Genomic DNA, 22,471 nt, shown 5'->3' on the forward strand with positions numbered 1-22,471 from the left:
GAATATTTACAGAACACGGCTAAAGGCTGTGTGCGCCTCGCCATTGAGATACATCCACTGTAAACAGAGCGCATGGTACCGTGGCTGCAAGCTGCTCAGGGCCACACCCCCACCCTCCTCCTTGACACGCCCACCGAAACAGCGCATTTGGGGGAAGCTCAATGTGCGACTGGCTCGGAGTGGCTGTAACTCTGCACCACGGCTGAATTTCGGGAACGTCTTTGAATACTGTGTTAGTTGCCCACTAATGCCTATATTAAAGAATACATAAAATAGCATGTCATGGGACCTTTAATGAAATGTTTCTTCTGTCTTTCTTGCCCGTCTTCCTCTGATCGTCACGCCTCTTCTCCTCTTCCTCTCTACTTCTTCTCTTTCTCTCCATCTCCTCTTCTTCCCCCTGTTGTCTTCCTCTCCTTCTCCCGCTCCTCTCCTCAAGGTGTCCAGAGCTTCACTGGCTCCTCCAGTCTAGAGCTTGTGGTCCAGTCTCTGGCCCCAGTGCTGCTGGCAGAGCTGGCCAAGCTGAAGGCCGCTTCATCATCATCCTCTGCTTCATCTAAAGAAAAGAAGCCATCCTCCTCCTCGTCATCTAGAGATGAACAGAAGCAGTCATCCTCCTCATCTAGAGACGAGAAGAAGCCATCCTCCTCCTCCTCATCTAGAGATGTACAGAAGCAGTCATCCTCCTCATCTAGAGACGAGAAGAAGCCATCCTCCTCCTCCTCATCTAAAGATGAACAGAAGCAGTCATCCTCCTCATCTAGAGACGAGAAGAAGCCATCCTCCTCTTCCTCATCTAGAGATGAACAGAAGCAGGCATCCACTTCTTTGACCAAAGGAGGGAATGAACCACCTTTGTCCTCTTCCTCTGTTAAGGTAATCAAGAAGGTGCTGGTTAAGAAGAGTGTACCAACTAAATCTGCAAAACCTCCAGGGGTGAGTAGTTGAGTAGTTTTCACCCTCCGTCTTTCACACTTGAATCTCATGTTTTCTTTTCTCTGCGTCCTCGTCTCTTTCCGTGTATCTGTGTATAACTCTGTCTTCTGGGTGTAGTCGGGTCTCCTGGGATTTGTACCGGCCCATCCTCCCCTGCTCCTGTCTGGGCTTCCCTCCACGGTCACCCAGCAGCAGGTGTTCTCCGCTGTAGAGAAGTTCGGAAAAAGCAGACTCATTTCTGTGGCGCAACAGCGACAAGAGGTGAGCGCTAACCCCTTGTAGTTTAACTCCTGAAGTCAGAGTATATTTTGTTGGGACTGAACCAGACCCATGACATATTTCCACTAAAAGTGTAAGTGAACATGAACCCACAGTTTAAGGTGGAATTAAACATGGTGAGATCAAAGTGTTTTTGAGCTGTTATTCTACAAAGGATGTTACAACGGATGCAACAACTCGTGATACTTTTATTTTTTTACCGTTGTTTTTTAAAGTTGTATTTGAAATGTTACGCTTAGAAGCTTTACCCTCACTCGGCCACAGACACTAAAATTAACCACTGCTCAGACAGAGCTCCAAACATCCACACACACCGCAGCGTTATTATGAGTGGCTCCTGAAAAGATGTGCTTTGTATGCCTGTGTCTTTAGGCCACGGTGTACTTTCTACAAGAAGCTGCTGCTCATGCCTTGCTCGGCTTTACGGAGCTGAAGATTGGTGGAAATCCAATCACTGTGACACAGAAAGCCGTGCAATGCAACAAGACGACTGCGCTCGGTACCAAGGGGACCACGCCTGGCAACAAGAAGGCCACACCTGGCAATGCGACTACCACGCCTGGCAACAAGACAACCACGCCTGGCAACAAGACAACCACGCCTGGCAACAAGAAGGCCACACCTGGCAACACGACTACCATCCCTGGCAACAAGACAACCACGCCTGGCAACAAGACAACCATGCACGCCAACAAGACGCCTACTCCCAGCAAGTCAACAATCACGCCTGACAACAAGGTGACCACACCCGGCAACAACACAGCCACGACTGGTAAAAAGACTGCCCCGTCTGGCACAGGACCAATTATGCCTGGCAACGAGGCCGCAATCCCTGACAACACAACAGCCACGCCTGTCAAGAAGACTACCATGCCTAGCAACTCAACGACTGTGCCTGGCAGCACAACAACGCCCGGCAACAAGATGAGCACGCCTGGCAACAAGACTGCCACGCCTGGGAACAAGTCTGCCACGCCTGGCATCAAGAAGGCCACACCTGGCAACACGAAGGCCACACCTGGCAACACGACTATCATCCCTGGCAAGGCCACCCCTGGCAACAAGAAGGCCACCCCTGGCAACACGACTACCATCCCTGGCAACAAGACAACCACGCCTGGCAACAAGACAACCATGCACGCCAATAAGACGCCTACTCCCAGCAAGTCAACAATCACGCCTGACAACAAGGTGACCACACCCGGCAACAACACAGCCAAAACTGGTAAAAAGACTGCCCTGTCTGGCACAGGACCAATTATGCCTGGCAACGAGGCCGCAATCCCTGACAACACAACAGACACGCCTGTCAAGAAGACTACCATGCCAAGCAACTCAACGACTGTGCCTGGCAGCACAACAATGCCCGGCAACAAGATGGCCCCGCCCGTTAACGAAACGATCACACCTGGCGGCGACACGACCACAACCGGCAACACGACAACCATGTCTGAAAACAAGACGCCCACTTCCAGCAACATAACACCCACGCCTGACAACAAGGCAATCGAGCTCAGCAACAACACTGACATGCAAGGCGACACAGGGACAATGCCTGTACAACCGGTGGCCCCTCCATCTCTGGTTGCCAAAGTTTTCCCCACAGTCCTCTTCCTCAAATCAATTCGTGAGTATCTACCAACCCCAATCATTCTCCAATCAATAAGTACCTCAAGCCCGGTGTTAGATTTCGGCATATAATAAAGAATTTGACCATGACCTTGCTGACTTTTTACAGCGCTTATTTTCTGTCTGTCATTTTAACAGAATGTCTGGATGTTCGGTGTTGGAAATGGAAGGATGTAGGTCTAATAACGGCATCAAACACACATACTCACACAAGCACACACGGCAAATAATTAACCTTGGTCTCTTCGCCGCTCTCTCTCCATATAGTTCCTACCCTACGCCACCAGTGGTGCCACCATAATGGTGACTGATCTGCCAGAGATGGAATGTAATGCTTCCAGCTGGTCTTCACAAGCCCTCACAAAAGTTTTGGAGAAGTTTGGCAACGTCCAAAATGACAAATGCTTCATCCTTCCTGAAAACTGCACGGTAAAGTTGAAACATAAACATACATTCTACTTTAAACCTGCAACCATGTCACTTTGTACCGCACTGATGGTCTCCGTTACAGTTTGTTTATTTGTGTCCAGGGCATCAGTGCCATCGTTGTTCTTTTAGTGATGCCGACTGCTTTGTGTGTCCAGGCGTTTGTATCCATGACGGCCAAAAAGGTGGCAGCCCTGATGGAGGCGCTGGTGATGGGAGCCTCCTTGAACTCCAAAACTGTCCGCTGTCACCTTCTGAAGGAGAACGCCCTCAAATCTCCGGTAAACACACAAATACACGCACGGGAAAACTGCATTCTCTGAATCAATGGAGGTCTTGAAACTATTTGATGTGTGCTTAATCTGACGTAACAAAGCCCCCATCTCCACAGAGACCGGCCCCTGTTTTTCTTGCTTGTAACATATAATTACAGTATTTTATATCATTCTATAGTCTAGAAAATCTGGCTATTGGCAGCCTGTAGCTATATGTACAGTATATTAGGGGTGGGAAAATAATCGATTCTTCGATACATCGCGATTCTCGCTTGAACGATTGTCTCGATGCAGATAAATCAATAATCAGAATTATTTTGCCTGCTGCAACATTCTGTTCGCCAGAGAGGGATAGTTTTTGTAAATTTTTAATTATTGAATTTATCTTCAGTGTGCATTGGCCAATCTGATATGTCTTGGCACGATTGCGATTCAGCCTACGCATAGCATGCGCGCAAACTCACAGCCAGACCCAAGAACTCCTACCAACTCAAGAGCAGCTTTTCCTTTAATGACATAGAAACTAAAGATTCGAAGGAAAATACAACTGAAACCTTTTTTTTTCATGCTTCATATTGTGTTATAATGCAAGCTGCATTGATTATTGCATTGTTCATAGAAAGTCATATTTGTGACAAAAGCTTTCTCTCTTATGAAATATTAGATAAGTTAATTCATCTGTCTTTAATGATCATCACAAAAGTAGGAAGTCATTAGCAAACGTAGCAAACCTAGATGTATATATATTTTTTTGAAAATCAAGCATGGAAATGTACATAAAAAAAAATATTGCATCGATAATCGCTTCAGAATCGAATCGTTGACCTCATAATCGGAATCGAATCGTGAGTTGCCAAAAGATTCCCACCCCTACAGTATATATGCAAGATTGAATGCAAAAGCTTTCAACAATGGAGAGGGACAGTAGTGATACTTCGAAAAACTGAATTTGTTAGTGGAGGATGTTTGTCGTTTAGTGGAGGCACTGTCACCCTGGTAATGACCCCTCACTGCCTTTCAGATCGACTTCTATAAACATCTTCTGCGCTGGAGTGAAAAGGTGACACGCACACACCCACACTCCCACTGCGATCTGGGACAATCACAACCTTCAGTCATAGCAATCATGTTTGTTAAAGTGATAAGTTCCACAGAGCGCCACAGGAAATCTCTCATCTCAGTGGCCATCAAACTCTTAACTCCTCCCACTACCAAGTGTGTGAGTCAATTTTTTGTTATGTATTGGAACCAGAGGACCTGTGCAATTTGGTGGCACTTTATTTTGAGATGAACTTCATCCGGGATCAATACAGTCACCTGTGTCTGTAAGGTGGTGTGATCAGCCGGAATATGGTAAACATCGTGCTTGTCCGGAAAAGGTTCTGGCTTTATTACCGAATCCAATGAGGTACTGGAGGAATCTGAAACACTTCCTTTGACTATACCCTGATGTACCCTCAAGACCCACTCATTGTCCAATGAATCTTGTAGAGCCGCTTAAAGGGTTTTGAAGTTTGGCACAATGGTGATTGAAGAAACATCTTCAGATTTTGATAGGAGGCACAAGTCAAATCACTCTAAACAATACTATTGGAATCCAGCCCAGGTGTTGAATGTCTACTTCCTGTGGTCTAGCTTTATGATGAGACTACATTGGAGTACAGACTGGTGTACATCAGCAACATTCCTGTTAACAACTACTGGATGTTGGCCTTCAATGAAGGCCTCAGACAGACCGGAGGAGTCAGGCACTACCTGCCGCTGATTGGCAAGGTACAAACATGCACTTCCTGATCTGTTCTACCTAATTTGCTTAACAAATGGCAACCTGAAACATTTTGGTGTGTGTGTCTGTGTGCGCGCTCGTTTGTAGATATTTGTAGAATTCGTCACGGTGGAGGATGCAGACCGATTCGGTGTCTGGCTGTCCAAATTTCGGCCGTCAAAGTCTAAGAGATGGAGAATCCGTTTCTCGCGTCCTGGTACGTGATACAACAGCACCACCTAGTGGACACCATGCAACAGCATCCCACCTAAACCTCATGCTCTTGTTGATGTCTTCACACTGCAGATAGCATCCTCTACTCTAACCACTGTCTCCACACTGTAGATATCAATCCTCGACTGTGTGTGTGTGTGTGTGTGTGTGTGTGTGTGTGTCCCCAGGCCTCGACCAAGACGTATATGAACTCTTCAAGGCACGGCGTGAAGATGCGTTCTTGATTACGCTGTTCACCCAGACCGTATTCTATCCCACCCTGTCCCCCCAGTTCTACACCCCTGGTGAGACCCCTAACTATCCATGTTGTTCTCTGATCTTCAAGTGGACTGACATCTTTTTATCCTCGGGCTCCATTTGACCCCAGCAATTCAAAAAATTTTTGAATTGCTGATTATTATTGAAATTGTTACCCATGGTTATGTGTGAGGTACTTTGTTTCGCTCTGTTTTGCTGGCTACCTTAATAACACTTAACTTAAACATAATCAACAGAATATAAAGCAAAAAAAAGTCTTAATGTAATGGTCAGGCTGAAACTGACCATTCAATTATTGGATAGTTGGAGGGGAAATCATTGATTAATATTATTAATGACAACTAAGATCACGTGTTTCTTAATCTTAAAGGGATGGTTCGGGGTAAATTCACCCTTAGGTCCTTTGCACCATCCAGCCAAATAACCCCTCAGAAGCTTTTTTCCCCTCAGAAGTTAGTTTAAGTGTAAGGAAAAAGCTAGTGAATTCAGCACTCCATAGAAATGTATTGACAACTGAAATAATTCTTAAATAATAATTGAGAGAGAGAGAGAGAGATCCAGAGACTGCGCTCAACCTCGACGGAACCAGGAAGCGCATGGATCTCGACCGTTATGACATAGTTTGAGCCTGTCTTAAGTTTGCTTTATGGAATAAAAGAGGTCCCAACAACGGTTGGACCTGATCGCGGGCACCTGCTCGCAACCAGGTCCAACCCCCCCAGCCGATCCGGTGTGTTCCCAACCCTCCACTAGCTCCCCCTGCAGGCCAGACGTTGCACGTCCCCCCCCACACTGTTATTGTTAATAAACTCTTGGTGTACTTACAAACTTTACTATGCCTCGTTTTATGAGGACAGACCCTATTTGTACTACTGACGAAGTGTGGTAACAGTCCAAGCATTATTAGTGGGGTCATTTACAAGATGCAGGACAGGTTCCATTAGCGCCAGTACTAAGCAAGTCGACTGAAAACTCTAACTTCACCAATGTTCGATCAAGGGATAAAAGCTTCTGAGGGGGTATTTGGCTGGATGTCATGGTGCAGAGGACCCAAGGGTGAATTTACTGCGAACCATCCCTTTATTGATAATGAAGCTGTGTCAAATATTGTTTATGGTTATAACATTCCAGCCAGCCTCGTGTGTGTTGATTCATAATGATAAAGAAAGCCAACCGGGCTGTATGGACTCCTGCTAATATTAATGATTAACGTCGCTATTGTCTGACCTCTCAGCACACAGGACGGTGAACGGACCAGAAGACCTTGAGGTGAGTCGGTCCGTCTGTCTGTCCGCATGCATCCCAACAATTAAGAAAATAATTCCCCATTAGGCCCTAATTTGACCTTTTATTCAGAATGATGATGTTAGTGTCTGTTGAGGCAGTGTGCAAACACCTATATACATTCTCTCTCTAATTATTTTATTATCTCAACTGATTCTTTTTCCTGAAGTGGGCGGGGAAACATTTGACTGGGCAGAGCGTAGTCATGGTGACAGGGCTGGCGTTAGGCACCTACCGCCACATGGACCTCGTGGATGAGGTGTGGCCTTACTTCGTGGAGAAGGACATCAGCCTTGTGTACTACTCCGTAGTGATACTACCTCTGCAGAGAAGGGTACGCACGCACACCCACAAACTGTGTTTGGATGTCATGAAAGTCCTTATTATTATTATTTTGTCCTTGCCTCCTGTCCGCCATTCTTTTTCCGTCTTGCCTCCTTTCCATCCTCTAATGTCTCCTCCTATCTCCTTCTCTTATTTTACCTCCACTCCCCCTCTTCTTCTCTTTCCTCCTCCCCTCTCTTCTTCTCCTCTCTCCTCTCCAGGCCTTCGTCCACTTTGACGACGCTTTGAAGTGTAAGGAGTTTGTCTCCGATTTCCTCCACAAGCCGTTCACTATAGGAGGATCTGACCTCACCCTCCACTTCCTCCTGGACCATCTTAAGCCCTGCACCTCAGAGGTATAGACACAGAGAATACAATCTGTAATTATGCCTGGTTGATGTACTTTCATGACATAGTGTGTGCGATGTCAGGACTAGGGATGTGAATAACTCCAATTACTCATGGCTGAATAATCGGTGGGGGGTGTGAACGAATAATCGATTATTCGATGTGTGCCGACATTCACAAAGGCAGCCATGGATCATCGGCAAGAAATCACTTAATATCTTCAACGCAAAACAACTACCTGCTAAGTAGTTCCAGTCAAATTGTCTGTTCAGCCCTCAAAACGAGAGCTTGTAAATTGTGAAAAATGCATTTAACTGTAATCCGAAAACGCGGTTATATACTATAGTCCCTATAGAATCTGTGGTGTAAAGGCTGAATATCGACGGTCTATTCCTTATACACAAAGAGTACGCATTTATAATTTGAAATTCGTCCCAGCCTTTATACCACAGATACTATAGGGTCTATAACCGCGTTTTCTGATTTCAGTTTAATGTAACAATAAGCTGACAACTTCTCTAGTTAACAACGCAACTGCAAATTAACCATACGGAGATAGCCGTGGCAACCGGTCAAACAAATTTTCTTATGCCGATAATTCTGCGTGCACATCCGCCGTGCAGATAGACAAATAATCCCCCTATAATTGAATGGTCTTCATTTATTTTCTATGGCAAGTGACCATGGTATAAGCGCGATAATGCCCTTGGACACCTGTCCAACATTAGTTCCGTCCGTTAATTCTTGTTTATTTGATTGGGAAAAAAATGTAACGGTCCAATTGTTAAAAATCGACTTAGGCCGTTGGGAACGAATAATCAAATAATCGAACATTCTGACAACATCGCTAGGGAACGAATAATCTAATAATCAAATATTCTGATCCATCCCTAGTCATGACAAATTATTTATGTGATGTCATGATAGATTATGAATGTGATCTAATCAACAGATGATTTATGTTCTCTCTGCAGCTGCAATTGTACAACAGACTGCGGGGATGGACCAATGTTGTACGTTTTTTATTATCTTCTATCTTCTAGACTTGTATACTGTTATGTGTGTATACGTTTGTTTTCCTATCTAACAATCTGTGTTGTGATACAGCAGTATATGCTTTGAACAGTATGTTGTAATATAGCAGTCTGTGTTGGATAACAGTCTGTGTTGGGATGTAGCAGTCTGGGTTGGGATAGCAGTCTGTGTTGTAGTAAAGCAGTCCGTGTTGTGCTACAGGCGTGTAACAAGGCTGATCACCAGGACCATCTGATACTGAAGGAGATGGATTACTGCAACAGAGAAGAGCTGAGGTTCATCTTTAAAGACATATTGACAAGAACAAGCCCCAACAACTGGGTCAGCTGCCTAGTCCTCGCCAACCGGGTACGTCTCGCTGTGGTCCTACTGGACGGGTAGAAGGGTTGGGGGAATGGTAGGGGGACGGTAGCATAGAATAAACTACGGTATGAATCTGACCTACAGTATGAATTTCGGCCAAACCGTTCAACCTGTGTAGAGCAAAATTCCTCCTTCCAAAAGCCGGAGAAAAAAGGATGCACGCTCATCAGTGAAGTGTGTGTTCACCTGATTGGTTTTCAGTCTCTGTTTACGCCCCACTCCAGGTTTCGCCCCAAAGATTGTCTCGATGGCGGGGGTTTGTAGGGATTTGAAAAACAAACATTTTAAAGGTGACCTATTATACCATCTGGTGTGACTGTGATTAGCCGTTACAAGCAGTTTTGAATATCTGCCTCTTCTGACTTCACAAGTGGGCATGTCCACCTATATGTATGACGGAAAGATGAGCAATGTTTGCTACAGTCCACTGGGTAAGAGGTCGATTTTTTCAAAACGGCTTGTGACGGCTAATCACACTCACACCTGGTGGAATATTGTGTCACATAAGAGCAGGGCTTCTAAAAGGCACAACTTCGACATAAAGAGTACGTGTCGTGTGGAGGAAGGATACAACCTTGTCGTTGATCCGTTATTTGGCGGCCCTGATCTGAAGCAAAGGCACACAGAGATGTTGGCAAAAGAAGATCATAGTTGGGCGGTTTCCTTGTGTTCTAGCCCCTCCCAGTGGTATACAATATGTCATCATTTTAATTTATGCCTATATATTAGGGCTGTAACGATACACAAACTCACGATTCGGTTTGTATCAAGATTTTTGACCCACGGTTCGATACATCCCACGATTTTTTTAAATTTAAAAAGCATTTTATTTAAACAAGTACAACACTTATATACCAATTAACTTCATGTAACATTTAATAACAAATAATTTGGAACACTGAACAGATTTGAACAGAAAGAATAATATTAAAGTATAGCTAAATTAATAAAGAAATAACCAAAGATTGCAGTTGAGGTATGCTTTTTGCTGGTAGGCAAAAACCCTCAACTGTTTGGTTGGTTTAGTCGAATATCCTTATTAGCGCTTCTCATTAGGCTATGTAGCTTAAATAATGACAAAATCAGGCCGTATAGAATGCAACATGTTTAATAGCCTAACTTTCAATAGATGGGGAAAAACATGAACGTCTAACATGAACGTCGCAATAACGAGGCATAGTGAGTAGCATATATGTGTGTGCGCGAGAATGGCAGTGTGCGTGTGTAAGTGACGTCAGTGAGTGAGTGGACGAGCGAGGAGAGCGAGCGGTAGCGCGTGTGTCTAGTGAAGAAGCGAACGAGTCCGGTAGAATAAAGTACCCATCCTGTCAATAATCGGTGGCCGCTTCATTCCGACCCATAAGCAGACAAACTGCCAGTCAAATCACACAAAACAATAGAGACAGGATGACATAGGCAATTTTTTTCGCGCTTGGCCCACTCTGGATTAATGTCGTTCATATCGCATATGAGGACTTCGACGGCTGTGGAGAAGTGCAATCCTCCGTAGCCACGGAGAGGGCATCTCGTCGCATACCTACGGCATCGATAGGAGGGGGCGCTGTCAGCAGACTATTATTTAGACAAATTATTAGCAAATTTCAATCGGACAATTTGACCGGAGAGTTAGAAAGGGCATATCGCGCTTCTGCCTTCTCAGACCGCAAGACAGGTTTGTGGCTTTGAGTGTCGCGATTTCTGTTTCGATACGCGTATCGTTACAGCCCTACTCTCTCTATATATATATATATATATATATATATATATATATATATATATATATATATATATATATATATATATATATATATATATATATATATATATATATATATATATATATATATATATATATATATATATATATATATATATATATATATATATATATATATATATATATATATATACGTACACATTTTGCATATTACATCACTTTAGGAGGTAGATTGGTAGTTGTTGGGTAGGTAAATGGGTATGAGACATTACCTACAATGACAACAAATACATGCTCTCTTTCTCTAGGTGGTTTTCCAGATCGTTAATGGAATACGGGATATTACCCGTACGTACAATGTGTTGAAGAAGCTCAATGCTAAAAAGGGGAGGACTCCAGTTCAATATGTGTATGTGTTTTCATTCCTTGCCCCCATCTTTGCACACCGACATAAGATTTAATGTTTATAGGTGAGTGTGAGTGTGTCTGTATATTAAATAAATAAATGGTCTCTCCTACAGGAAAAATCGGGAAGTGTGGAAATCGTGAGTCTCTCAGTCTCCTTATCGATTAGAAACGTTGTCAACATCTTTCGGGTTGCAGACTTTTACAGTCACTGAAAGCTGATCTAACGATACCATTTTGTTATTTCAGGGTAAGCGATTTCACGTCAAGCATTCAGAATATAGATGTCAGGACAGTGATCAACAGTCCCCAGCATGCAAAGTCTGGCCAATCGCCACCGGACCCCTCAGTGCCTGGCCCCTCAGGTCCTGGCCCCTCAGGTCCTGACCCACCAGCACCTGACCCACCATCGCCTGGCCCCTCAGGTCCTGGCCCCTCAGGTCCTGGCCCCTCAGCGCCTGGTCCCTCAGGTCCTGCTCTCCTAAGCCCCTTGGCCCCTGCAGAACTCGGCGCCTCAGCCCACGACCAGGACGGGCTCCCGGGCTCCGGCCCCCAGCCTCCAGCCCTGAGTCAGGAGATGTACCGCTTCTTTGCTACGGCCATCCACCAGCATCGCCAGGCCAGAGTCGAACAGGAAGTGAGACGAGGTGGACAGGAAGGAAGCCAGAGAGAGGTACGGTCTCGTCCTAGCTCTCTTGTCTCCAGCATAGGGGCTGTGTTGAGGTGTTGGTTCTAAGGCCACAGTATCGATAAACTCAACTGACTTGGTGCTGCTATCGGTACTGGAGAAATTAAGCAAATACACTTTCTATTAATTTAGGCTAGTTATTTCATTGCGCTAGTTATATAAATCGTCTGCAGATGTCACGATTATAGCAAAATTATAAAGAGATAATTCCCTGTTTCTCTGATTAAATCGTTAAAATCTTCACGAATGCCATCCCTAGTCAGGGCTCAGAATCTTTCCTCTCTTTGGAACCAGCAGGTCTCAATGGACCTCGACAAGACCACCTCCTCTTCAACGACAGCCCATTCCTCATCCTTGTCTGGAGCCACAGTGTCCTCCTCACATCTCCCCAAGTCCTCCTCATCTTCTTCAGATCTCCCCAAGTCCTCCTCATCCTCTTCAGATCTCCCTAAGTCCTCCTCTTCTTCTACTTCTTCTTCTCTCCCTCCTCCGGCCGGAGTAGTCCCTTCCTCTTCTGAACAGAACACACAACAGAAGTGTGAAGAATCTCCTGTCCAGGTGTCTGAGGCTGTTGACACGACACACACTCCATCGCCTACCAGCCAGGAAGGGTCACGCATCACTGCCACGGAGGAGGCGGAGTCTCTTCCTGCCTGTCCCCAAATCACAAGGAAGGAGGTACTAAGTGTAGCAGCCATGGTATGTGAAGATGACATGGCGAGGCCTGGCCACATGATGGCAGCAGAGACCTCTCTTAAAAGTGCAGCATCACTGACAGGAAAGGATGTCTTACACACTGATCCATGTCTGGAGGAAGAGGGGAAGAGAAAGGCCCAGCAAGAGTTAACCCTCACAGGAAAGGATGTGGTCGTCTCTCCCAGCGAAGACATGAAGGAGAACAGAGTAGAGGTGGATGAAACACACCAGCAGCTGGGTGATGAAAAGACAAGCGACCAGATGCTCCATTCGAGGCCAGAGTGCGGCGAGGAGATGCCTCACAAAACCCCGGTCCAGCCTGAGACACCAGGCCTCCCTGACCCTGAGAGCCAGACCTCTGAACCCCAAGAGGAGGAAATGTTGGCCAAAGTCGCTAATGAAGCTGAGCCATTCCAGGAGGTCCCAGAGCACAAAGAGACCATTTTGGAAGAGGGGAAGATGACAATTGTAGAAGAACAAATGCCTTCTGTGAATGAAGAAACCCCATCGGTAGTTTCGGAGGCAGCTGATGCTTTACTCAACGGTGCATCGACAGAGGAAGGAGACATCAACCGGCTCATTGACTGTGTTGAAGGATCTCCTCCCGAAGAGGAGGAGCAGAAGACCAAGGAAACCCAAGAAGAGCAGAAGACCAAGGAAACCCAAGAGGAGGAGCAGAAGACCAAGGAAACCCAAGAAGAGCAGAAGACCAAGGAAACCCCAGAGAAGGAGCAGAAGACCAAGGAAACCCAAGAAGAGCAGAAGACCAAGGAAACCCCAGAGGAGGAGCAGAAGACCAAGGAAACCCCAGAGGAGGAGCAGAAGACCAAGGAGGTGCAGACCAACAAGGAGAAGAACAGCAAGGAGCTCAAAGAGGAGGAGCAGAGAAATAAGGAACCCACAGAGGTCGAGCAGGGTAGAAAGGATCCAACAGAGCAGGAACAGGGTAACAATGATCCAACAGAGGAGGAGATTAAGAAAAAGGAGCCAACCGAGAAGGGGCAAAACTCCAGGGAGCAGAGCATCGAGGAGGAGCAGAACACCAAAGTGGAGAAGAACATCAAGGAACCCCCAGAGGAGGAGCAGGGTAACAAGGAGCAGAGCAACGAGGCCCCCACTGAAGGGGCGGACAACAAGGGGCCCGCTGTAAAGGCGGGGGCTCCTGAGATGGAACAGCGACGATCTAAGAGAGGTCACCCAAGTCCAGCGACCACGCCGCTGTCCACCAGACGCTCCACCAGGCACTCCACCCCCTCCATGAAGAGGGAAAGCCCTGGGGAGCTACCAGTGGAGAAGGCAGTCTCTGTAGAAGTGGAAGCCTCCTCCTCCCCCCGGGTAGGTGAAAGCCCTTCCTCCGGGGCCCCCCTCCCCCAAGGTCACCCCCATCCAAAGGAAGAAGAGGTAGAATACCAGGTGACGGACTCTGTGGAAGGTGAGGTGGTCGAGGGAGTCCAGCTCCCCACCAGGAGGAAGAGGGGAAGGCCAACCAAACAGACGGCCAAGAACGTCCGGGTGAAGAAGGAGCAGCCCACTGCCCCGGTAGCAGAGGGGTCCGGCAAGAAGCCAGAGGAACCGTTAGAAAACCAGGCCGGTCCAACCAGGAAAGAGACCAAACCCCAGGAGGCCCCAGAAGAGAAGTCGAGAGGCAAAGTGGATGGTGCAGAAGAAAGCCAAATGGCCGACATAGTGACCCCAAGCAACCCCAAACCAAGGGTCTCCGACGAAGGGGTCAGTTTGGAGGAGGTGGCTACATACCAGGTACTGGACTCTGTGGAGGAGCTGGAGGTGAAGGAGGGGCCACCCGTGACGAGGGGCAGAGGAAGGAAGGCCAAAACCCCTACGAGGAAGGAGTGCAAGCGGAGTCTAGAGGAAACCGTGTTTGAGGTGTTGGATTCCATCGGGGGCGACGTGTTGGAAGACGTGCCAGCGCCAGGACGACCCCGACGGGGGCTAGCGAACAAAGACCCAACGCCTGAAAAAGATGGAAAGGTAGTACCTGACGACACTCCTGAAGGAACGCACGGCAAGCAGGAGCAAGTCAAGAAGGAACAGGAGGTGGCCCGTCAAGTCATGGAGGAGCCACAAGGTGACGAGCAGCCTGCTGCCGGAAAGAGAAGGAGTGGACGAGGGAGGAAAGAGGAGGTGGCGGTCTCTGGGACCTCCAAAATGGCCGCCAAAGAAGGTCAACAGAGGGTGAAGGAGGAGGAGGTGTACCAGGTGGTGGACTCCACCGAAGACAACCCCCATGAGGAGGAGCACGTCGACCCCCCCGGTCCTAGGAGAAGGAGCCAGCGGAGGGACCCAGCACCGACAGTGACCAGAGCCCCCAGAAGGCCTGCTTACTCCACCCAGGGGGAGGAGCCTCTGTACCAGGTGGTGGACTCGGTGGGGGGCGAGGAGGAACCGGCTCCAGTGGAGGAACAGCCGCCAGGGTTAGAGCCTAGGAGGGGGGAGAGAGGTCGTAAGGTCGCGGGGAGCGACTCCGCGACAGAAGACAAAGCGGCAAAGAAGATGAAGACCACGGAGCAAACCGTAACGCCCAAAGTAAACGAGGGTGTGGGAGCAAAGAAGGTGATGGACGGAAGGAAGAAGGAGAGCCAGGAGCAGGAGGAGAACGCTCTGGTGAGTCTGGATGAGGTCAGTGAGGAAGAGGAGGACTACCCCGACGATTCAGTTGAGGAGGAAGAACTGAGGAAGAGGCAGACAGTCGAGGAGAGGCGGAGAGAGGAAGAGGAGGAAGAGGAGAGGAAGCTGGGAGAAGGAATGGAGGGGCTGGTGACCCTAGATGAGGTTGGAGAGGAGGAGGAGGAGGAGGTGGATGAGGAAGAGGTTGGTCATGGAGGAGAGGCAGAGAGTGGAAGAAGAGCGGGGGGGATCACAGAAGAAGAACTGCAGGCGTTGGTCACTCTGGACGAGATTGTTGAGGAGGAAGGGGAGGAGCCAACACTTTCAGAGCCCCTTCCAGACGACCAATCAGAGGCCGGGTTGAATACTGAGGTGAGAGAAAAGTGGACTTATATGCAGATAAAAAGTTTGTATTCAGGATGATGGGGATTGTATAACAGGCTCTTATTCTGACCATCACTCCCCCTATATCCCTCGATCAGACGGTCTGTGATGAAGAGCAAGCGTCTTCCTCCATCGTTGGTGAATGTAAACAAAGCGAGGAGCAAGCAGGTGAGTGTTTCAGTTCTTGGCCCATTCCACTTCAGAGGATTTGATTGGCTGATTGTGATGGAGGATAGTGCTGCCGTGTGTGGAGGTTGTGACCTTTGAGCGTGTGTCCCACAGAGGAGTGTGTGAGCTTCGTGACCTTGGACGAGGTGGGATACGAGGAGGAGGAGGAGACACAGCCACGCAGCAAAAGAGGTAGACAGGCTACAGGTAAACCTCACTCACTCACTCACTCACTCACTCACTCACTCACTCACTCACTCACTCACTCACTCACTCACTCACTCACTCACTCACTCACACTTATCTTCCAACCTGGCTCCTCTTTTTTTTCCTCTTTTTTTTCCAGAGAGGAAATGCACCAGGAGAGAACAGCAGCAACAACCAGCAACGGCTAAACCCTCTGGAGAGGAATCCCCGCCCATCCCGGCCCATGCTACCTCCCTATTGGCCGGCGAGCCCAGGGCTGTTTTGAGCGTCAAAGGAGCAGAGCCAACGGCAGAAAGCCCCGCCCGGGATGTTGAAGAGACAGGGTCTGAGGAGACAAGGCTTCTGAGGAAAGGTAAATCTCTCTCTTCTGAATAAAGTACCTAATATTGTGCCTTCACAATGAAGGTGTCTGAAAGATTTGGCCCAAAAAGTAAGGGTTTGTGCTTATCACAAGGAGTTTAATGGCAATTATAAAGTTAAGATCGACATTATGTCCTCATTTCCTACCAAGCCTTTACCGTCTGTCTTTCTGTCTGTCTGTCTGTAGCTTCCAGTAAAGCGAGGAGGGTGGAGGAAGAGGCGGAGCCTAAGAGAGTCCGCTCTCACTCTCCCTCCGTTGCCAACGACTACACCCTGCCCGCGTTCACCCCCAACAACCCCCTTGGTGAGAGGAGAGACACACGCATTATATCCATGACAATGACATGTGTACATGTTTGAGGTGACGTTATTATTTCCCCCATCTCTTGATCCGTGCGTCTCTAGGGTCGGAGCATGTGGTTCCTGGGTTCTACTGTAATCTGTGTTCTGTGTTCTACAAAAACGAGACCAGCGCCAGGACACTCCACTGCAGCCGCTTGGGTCACTACAACAACCTGAAGGCAGGCACACCCGTACACGCACACATACACATGTACATACACACATAATGGAGCCAGAAAACATCAGTTCCACTATTTAGTGCATCATCCATAGGGGGGGGACCCCATTGCTCAATAATGTGCTTAAAGTCACTTACCCAAACCCTCAAAAGTTCTAATTGCTTGTGTCCATCATATTCCCAATAATTCATGTCCAAGAAGCAAACAAGTTATGGTCGTCTTTGGTTCATCAAATACTCCCCCCCCCAAAAAAACCTCCCTACTTTAAAGGAAACATATTATGGTGTTTTTTTTCCAGAAAACATGTTTTTGAAGCTGTTTGCTGGAAATAGCTTTTAGGGAAAAAATATCAGCTACCGCTATTCCCCTCTGCTTCAGTCCCTTCAGAATGCGCTGTTTCTGGTGTCTGTATCGTTGATGCAAATGAGCTGCTGCCCATTGACCAATGAGCTGTCAGACTGAACCACAGCATGGAGAAGGGATTGTTGCCCTTTGCTGGCTCCTGGAGCTCTATATCTATATTATATAATATTATATACGGGTACATATAATCGATCAAATATCACGGCCAAAAGCTATGTGCGCCTCGGATGATATTATGAATTATAAAGACTGTGTCTGACGTCTCTGGTACTTCCACAACTAAATACTCTTAGTGGGGGGTATCTCGGCCATGATTGAGAGGAATTGGGGGGAAGGAACTTTGGCAATTACAATTTACAATTAGGGCATTCAGCAGACGCTTTTATCCAAAGCGACTTACATCGTTTAATACACATTGAATCACACACACCGCAGAGTCAACCATGCAAGGCAACAACCAGCTCGTCAGGCAGTTAGGGTTAAGTGTCTTGCTCAGGGACACATCAACACTCAGCTAGGAGGAGCTGGGGATTGAACTAACAACCTTTCGGTTACAAGACAACTGCTCTACCTCCTCCTGAGCTAAGCCAACCCCCATGACTCTGAAGTCCATGAACCATCATATTGAGAAGAAAATGATTGTACTCCGGGAGCTGAGCTGCCGGACTGCCTCCAAGCTCCCTGCGCCGGAGCTGCCGGCCGCCGTCGAAGCCGTCCGGCCGCAGTCCGGCAGCTCGGGCGGTGTACTCCAGGAGCTGAACTGGCGCCGAAGCTAGGTGGCAGCTCCAGTGGACTAGCAGTTCCGGCGGTCAAGCAGCTCCGGCTAGGGTAGCTCGGCGGCAGTCAGGCAGCTCAGCTCCGGGAGTACAATCCCTTTCTACTCCATGACTCCTCCTCCCGACTTCCCTTCGGCGGCAGCTCCGGCGGGGTGAGCTCGGCGCCAGAGAAAGGGATTGCACTCCCGGAGCTTAGCTGCAGGGCTAGCGCCGAGTTCCCCCCGCCGGAGCTGCTCGTCCGCTGGTCCACACAATCTTAGTGGTGCTCTGATTGGAGGGGAGTGTGGAAGTGGGAGGTAATATTCAAATGTGCCCCCTTCCTACGTAGGAGGGGGCGCCGAAACTGACTCGCTCGTTTGGTAGCTGGAGGCGGGCTGCTTCCAGAAATGCGTGTCTTACTCAAAAAAATCATGTACAGACTTATTTCAAAGTTTGTATGCGTTTTGGAGCACCATCTACCCACAACACCCCAAATCTCAGGAAAAGTGCTGTTTGCATAATCTCCCCTTTAAAAACCTCCCCCTGCTTCCTGGTTTCCTTCTTAAAGGGACGGTAGTCTCTAAAGGGCCCTTGTGGCAGCGTCCTAGTCCATACACGACCAGATAACCCAGTGGCTACCCTACTGACATCCTGTGGGTATTGTAGGATCTGACCTGTCTGGATTACTCTTCCCCGACCCCTTCTTCTAACCTGTTGTATCTGCGACCGCCGCTCAAGTTATGAGTACTTGGCCTGAGAGCTGGTATGATGGTCTTTTTTGAAAGGCCGGGCCGCTGATTGAGCTCCTCCGAAGCGAAGCCTGGAGATTCACCCTCAGCACCTTTTAAAGGTGACAGGTGTGAATATGATTATTAGCCATTACGTTTTGAGAATCTGCCTCTTCTGACATCACAAGTGGGCGTGTCCACCTAGATATACAACGGATAGATCAGTCTACCAGCCTTCCCAGTGGACTGTAGCAAACGTTGCTCATCTATCCGTCGTACATCTTGGTGGACACGGCCACTTGTGATGCGACGAGAGGCAGTTTTTCAAAACGGCTTGTAATGGCTAATCACACTCACACCTGGTGGTATAATCTGTCACCCAATTCTACAGTTGGTCCCATTGAAGCCGTGTGCCCATTCTGACACTTAAATTACTTGAGACATCGTAACTCGGTCAAATTTCAACCGCTTGCCTTCGTTCAAACCATTTAACAAATGTACACACTATCTTCAATAATATCCGGAATTTCGATATCATTTAGACTTTATTCAGAATCAGTATTAGTTTCATGCCGGCTTCGTTTTCAGTTTGCCTCATTGATTTACGTCGCCAGATTGGGCGTTTTTCCCTGCCAGATTTGGCTACTTTTGGAGGACGTTCAGGCAGTGTTGCCAGATTGGGTGTTTTTTCCCACTCTTGAGCTACTTTTAATCACGCAGCGGCTCGCTATTCTCTTAAACACACACGCACACAGTGTGCAGGGCAATACATTTTGCATTTCTAGCAATGCTTTGCGCTTTTCATTGATTTCATTCAACTTTATTGGTTTCCAACCATTTACTTTTTATTAAATGGTGTGTATTTTTACATTGTTTACTTAACATTTCTTTGTCTTTATCTATGTGGCTTTATTAAAACATATTTTCAACCTCACATTGTACTACAGCACTCACCGCATTCTCTGCAGGAAATGCATTTTCAAGTTTTATGTATTCTGGTGAGGGAAAGGCTGAATCGCTACCATTGGCTCTGCACACTGGAGCTGTACATTTTACATAAACATTAGCATGTAGGTCATTAAGTAGATGCTTTTATCTAAAGTGATTGACAGTTCATTTGTCGTAAGAAAGCGAAACAATGAATCGCTGTCTGTTCAGTGAGGATGTTGATGGAAGAATCACTTCCAATTGCTGGGTTAACGCATTCCCCGTGATCAACCAAGCTGTAAATACATGACTGTTACGTATTTCAGCGGCACACACTAAACTCACTCCTCCTCTTACAGAAGTATTATCAGGGTCTCCAAGAGGAACAATCCAGGAGCCAATCAGGAGGCTCTACTGCTGGCAACTCCCCGAAATGACTCTAGCCCCGCCCACAAACAACCGTCTCTTCATTGGTTTCACCGGAATATGGAGGAGCCTCATCTACGTTGTTCAATCATTTTTTATATCGTTTTGAGTGTGTGAAGAAGGAGATGAGTTTGTTTAGCGCCAAAAGAAAAGGACGATGTGTACTCTGATCGTTCAGAGTACAGAAGGACAGAGGTCTGCACTTCCCAGGTCGTTATTAGATGGCGTTCAAGATATAGAAGACGGCGCTGGTCTTACTTTTTACTTACTTTTTACTACTTTTTACTTTTTACAGGAGTCATTATGGTGTGACCGTTTTATTAAAGTATGTTATGTTCAATGATTTCAAATAACAACGTTCAATAAAAGTCGGCAAAAATTGAGTAATTTCTGTCATTGAGTTGTTTGGCACTCTCATATTCAGCAGATGATCCATGTTGGGCTTTCACCAAATAGACAACCAGGAATACAAACACAAATTGTTATGTATAATGAATATCTTAATACTTGTGTAATACTTGATTATACATGTTAAATGCATATATATATACTATACATATTACATTTTCATTTAATTTCCTAGGATGTATTGCGGTTTGGAGGTGCTTCTGATTGGCAAGAGAGACCTGGTACACGTGTGAATGTTTTGTGTCGATTTTGTTGAGTGTTGGGGGTAACGAGTTGCAAAGTATCGGATTAAAGTCACGATATTACTTTTTGGGGTAACGAAGTAAAGTAACGCATTACACTAAAAATATCGGTAACTACACTACTTTACTAGACTAATAGGAACGCACATTCCTGCCTTACCCCAGCCATGTTTGCCTGTTTTAATGTTATGATCTCTTTAAGGGGTGCGTGCTGACTGTGTGTGCTGCTCTTGCTTGCCTCGGCACGTTGCCATAGCGATCGATTTGAGTGACGTAGCTGCTTGTGCGAAGGAGTGTTGGAGCGCTAAAGCAGGTAACACATTAACAGGCTGGTTGCAGGGTTCATTGTAGAAGACTATTGAATTGCTCAGATTTAGAGAAATCGCAAGCCAACATACGACAGAAAAACATTTGCCCATTACCTGAACAAGTGTTATTCCGACATGGAATTGAAGCCCAAAATAGTTTGAGTCCCTGGATCATGTGTCCACCACTACTTTATTTCGTTACCCCAAAAAATGATATCGTTACTGTAATCAGTTACTTTGTACCTCGTTACCCCACACATCGAATAGTGTTAGGGTAGTTACTCATAAACAGCAATTACTTATTAAGAGTTACTTCTGTAAATTGTAACTATTGCTTTACTAATACTGCATTTGAAAAGTAACGTCACTAATTACTTTACTTTACCGTTTCTTAATTTAGTGTAGATTTCATGGACAAACCGGATGAACAAATGACAAACAGGAATGACGGTGCACTTGGTAGACAGCATTAGTTTAAACGTGAGAAGGCTCTTTCCTGCAAGAGGGTGAGAGGAAGACACAATGTCATAGATTGTGAAATAAATCATGTTCATCCAGCCTTTGGACTATCACAAAGTAACAGCATGTGTCACCACCGCTTATCTTTTTGGGATAAAGTGAACTTTATTTTAATATTTTCATTGACCACTTAATTTTTGTTCTCATGGTTCCCAAAGCCTATGTTTTGAAACGTATGTGTTGATTGACCGTACCATAGCCTCTTTTATCCTGTTTGTGGATTTTACAGTGAGGCATATTTCTTTGTGCAGACAGGGATATTGATCGTTCATATGGTTCTATGCCATTTTGTATACATTTAAACAAAAAACACAAAGTAATGATAGGGCTATGATGTTTTTCCATGTATCTACAGTAAATTAAGAAACGGGAAAGTAAAGTAAGAAGTAGTGAAGTTACTTTTCAAATGCAGTAACTAGTAAATTAATCTCATTACAATTTACAGAAGTAATAAGTAACTAATTACTATTTTTGAGTAACTACCCCAACACTGTTATTTGGATGATAATAATATACCGTCTCCCATATGCCCCGTCTCTTCTGTTCTTGCTCATTCTCCCTCTAACCCTCCCATCTCCCTAGTTGATATTATGGCAGTCATGCTATAGCATTGTTCCTAGCATCACTGCACTTCATGCGGTGTGTTTACAGCTGTGTGTTCATACACAGCGCTACCGCCCCTCACTGTCGTTGTAGGAACTGATTTGTTGAGTTTCTCTCAGAAAGTGTGACGCTGGCCCACTTCTCCCCGGCTCGTCTATTACTCAGAGTGGCTCCTCTGGTGGGAAACATTCGGTTCACATTTCAACTGTTTTTTATAGTTCATGTACACCCTACTGCCCTGTCTGTCCGTCTCTCTCAAATTCAA

The 22,471-nt window shown here is 46.5% G+C and overlaps 1 protein-coding gene across 1 annotated transcript in view; it reads left to right on the forward strand.

Annotated features, from left to right (window-relative positions):
* LOC130370405 (uncharacterized) overlaps positions 1–22,163 on the forward strand; it is a 38,470-nt gene extending 16,307 nt beyond the window's left edge. The window contains exons 7-31 of the mRNA XM_056576163.1: positions 440–936; positions 1,054–1,197; positions 1,588–2,842; positions 2,983–3,017; positions 3,112–3,273; positions 3,429–3,551; positions 4,567–4,605; positions 5,181–5,318; positions 5,419–5,527; positions 5,712–5,828; positions 7,037–7,071; positions 7,256–7,420; positions 7,632–7,766; positions 8,733–8,771; positions 8,995–9,141; positions 11,182–11,282; positions 11,395–11,418; positions 11,528–11,951; positions 12,261–15,659; positions 15,770–15,839; positions 15,954–16,046; positions 16,186–16,398; positions 16,594–16,710; positions 16,812–16,927; positions 20,060–22,163. Coding sequence (XP_056432138.1) covers positions 440–936; positions 1,054–1,197; positions 1,588–2,842; positions 2,983–3,017; positions 3,112–3,273; positions 3,429–3,551; positions 4,567–4,605; positions 5,181–5,318; positions 5,419–5,527; positions 5,712–5,828; positions 7,037–7,071; positions 7,256–7,420; positions 7,632–7,766; positions 8,733–8,771; positions 8,995–9,141; positions 11,182–11,282; positions 11,395–11,418; positions 11,528–11,951; positions 12,261–15,659; positions 15,770–15,839; positions 15,954–16,046; positions 16,186–16,398; positions 16,594–16,710; positions 16,812–16,927; positions 20,060–20,137 — 7,775 coding nt within the window. The 3' untranslated portion in view covers positions 20,138–22,163. The remainder of the gene's footprint in view (positions 1–439; positions 937–1,053; positions 1,198–1,587; positions 2,843–2,982; positions 3,018–3,111; positions 3,274–3,428; positions 3,552–4,566; positions 4,606–5,180; positions 5,319–5,418; positions 5,528–5,711; positions 5,829–7,036; positions 7,072–7,255; positions 7,421–7,631; positions 7,767–8,732; positions 8,772–8,994; positions 9,142–11,181; positions 11,283–11,394; positions 11,419–11,527; positions 11,952–12,260; positions 15,660–15,769; positions 15,840–15,953; positions 16,047–16,185; positions 16,399–16,593; positions 16,711–16,811; positions 16,928–20,059) is intronic.
* Positions 22,164–22,471: the final 308 nt, after the last annotated feature.

The sequence above is a fragment of the Gadus chalcogrammus genome, chromosome 17, assembly GCF_026213295.1.
Source record: "Gadus chalcogrammus isolate NIFS_2021 chromosome 17, NIFS_Gcha_1.0, whole genome shotgun sequence".
Taxonomy (NCBI): Eukaryota; Metazoa; Chordata; class Actinopteri; order Gadiformes; family Gadidae; genus Gadus; species Gadus chalcogrammus.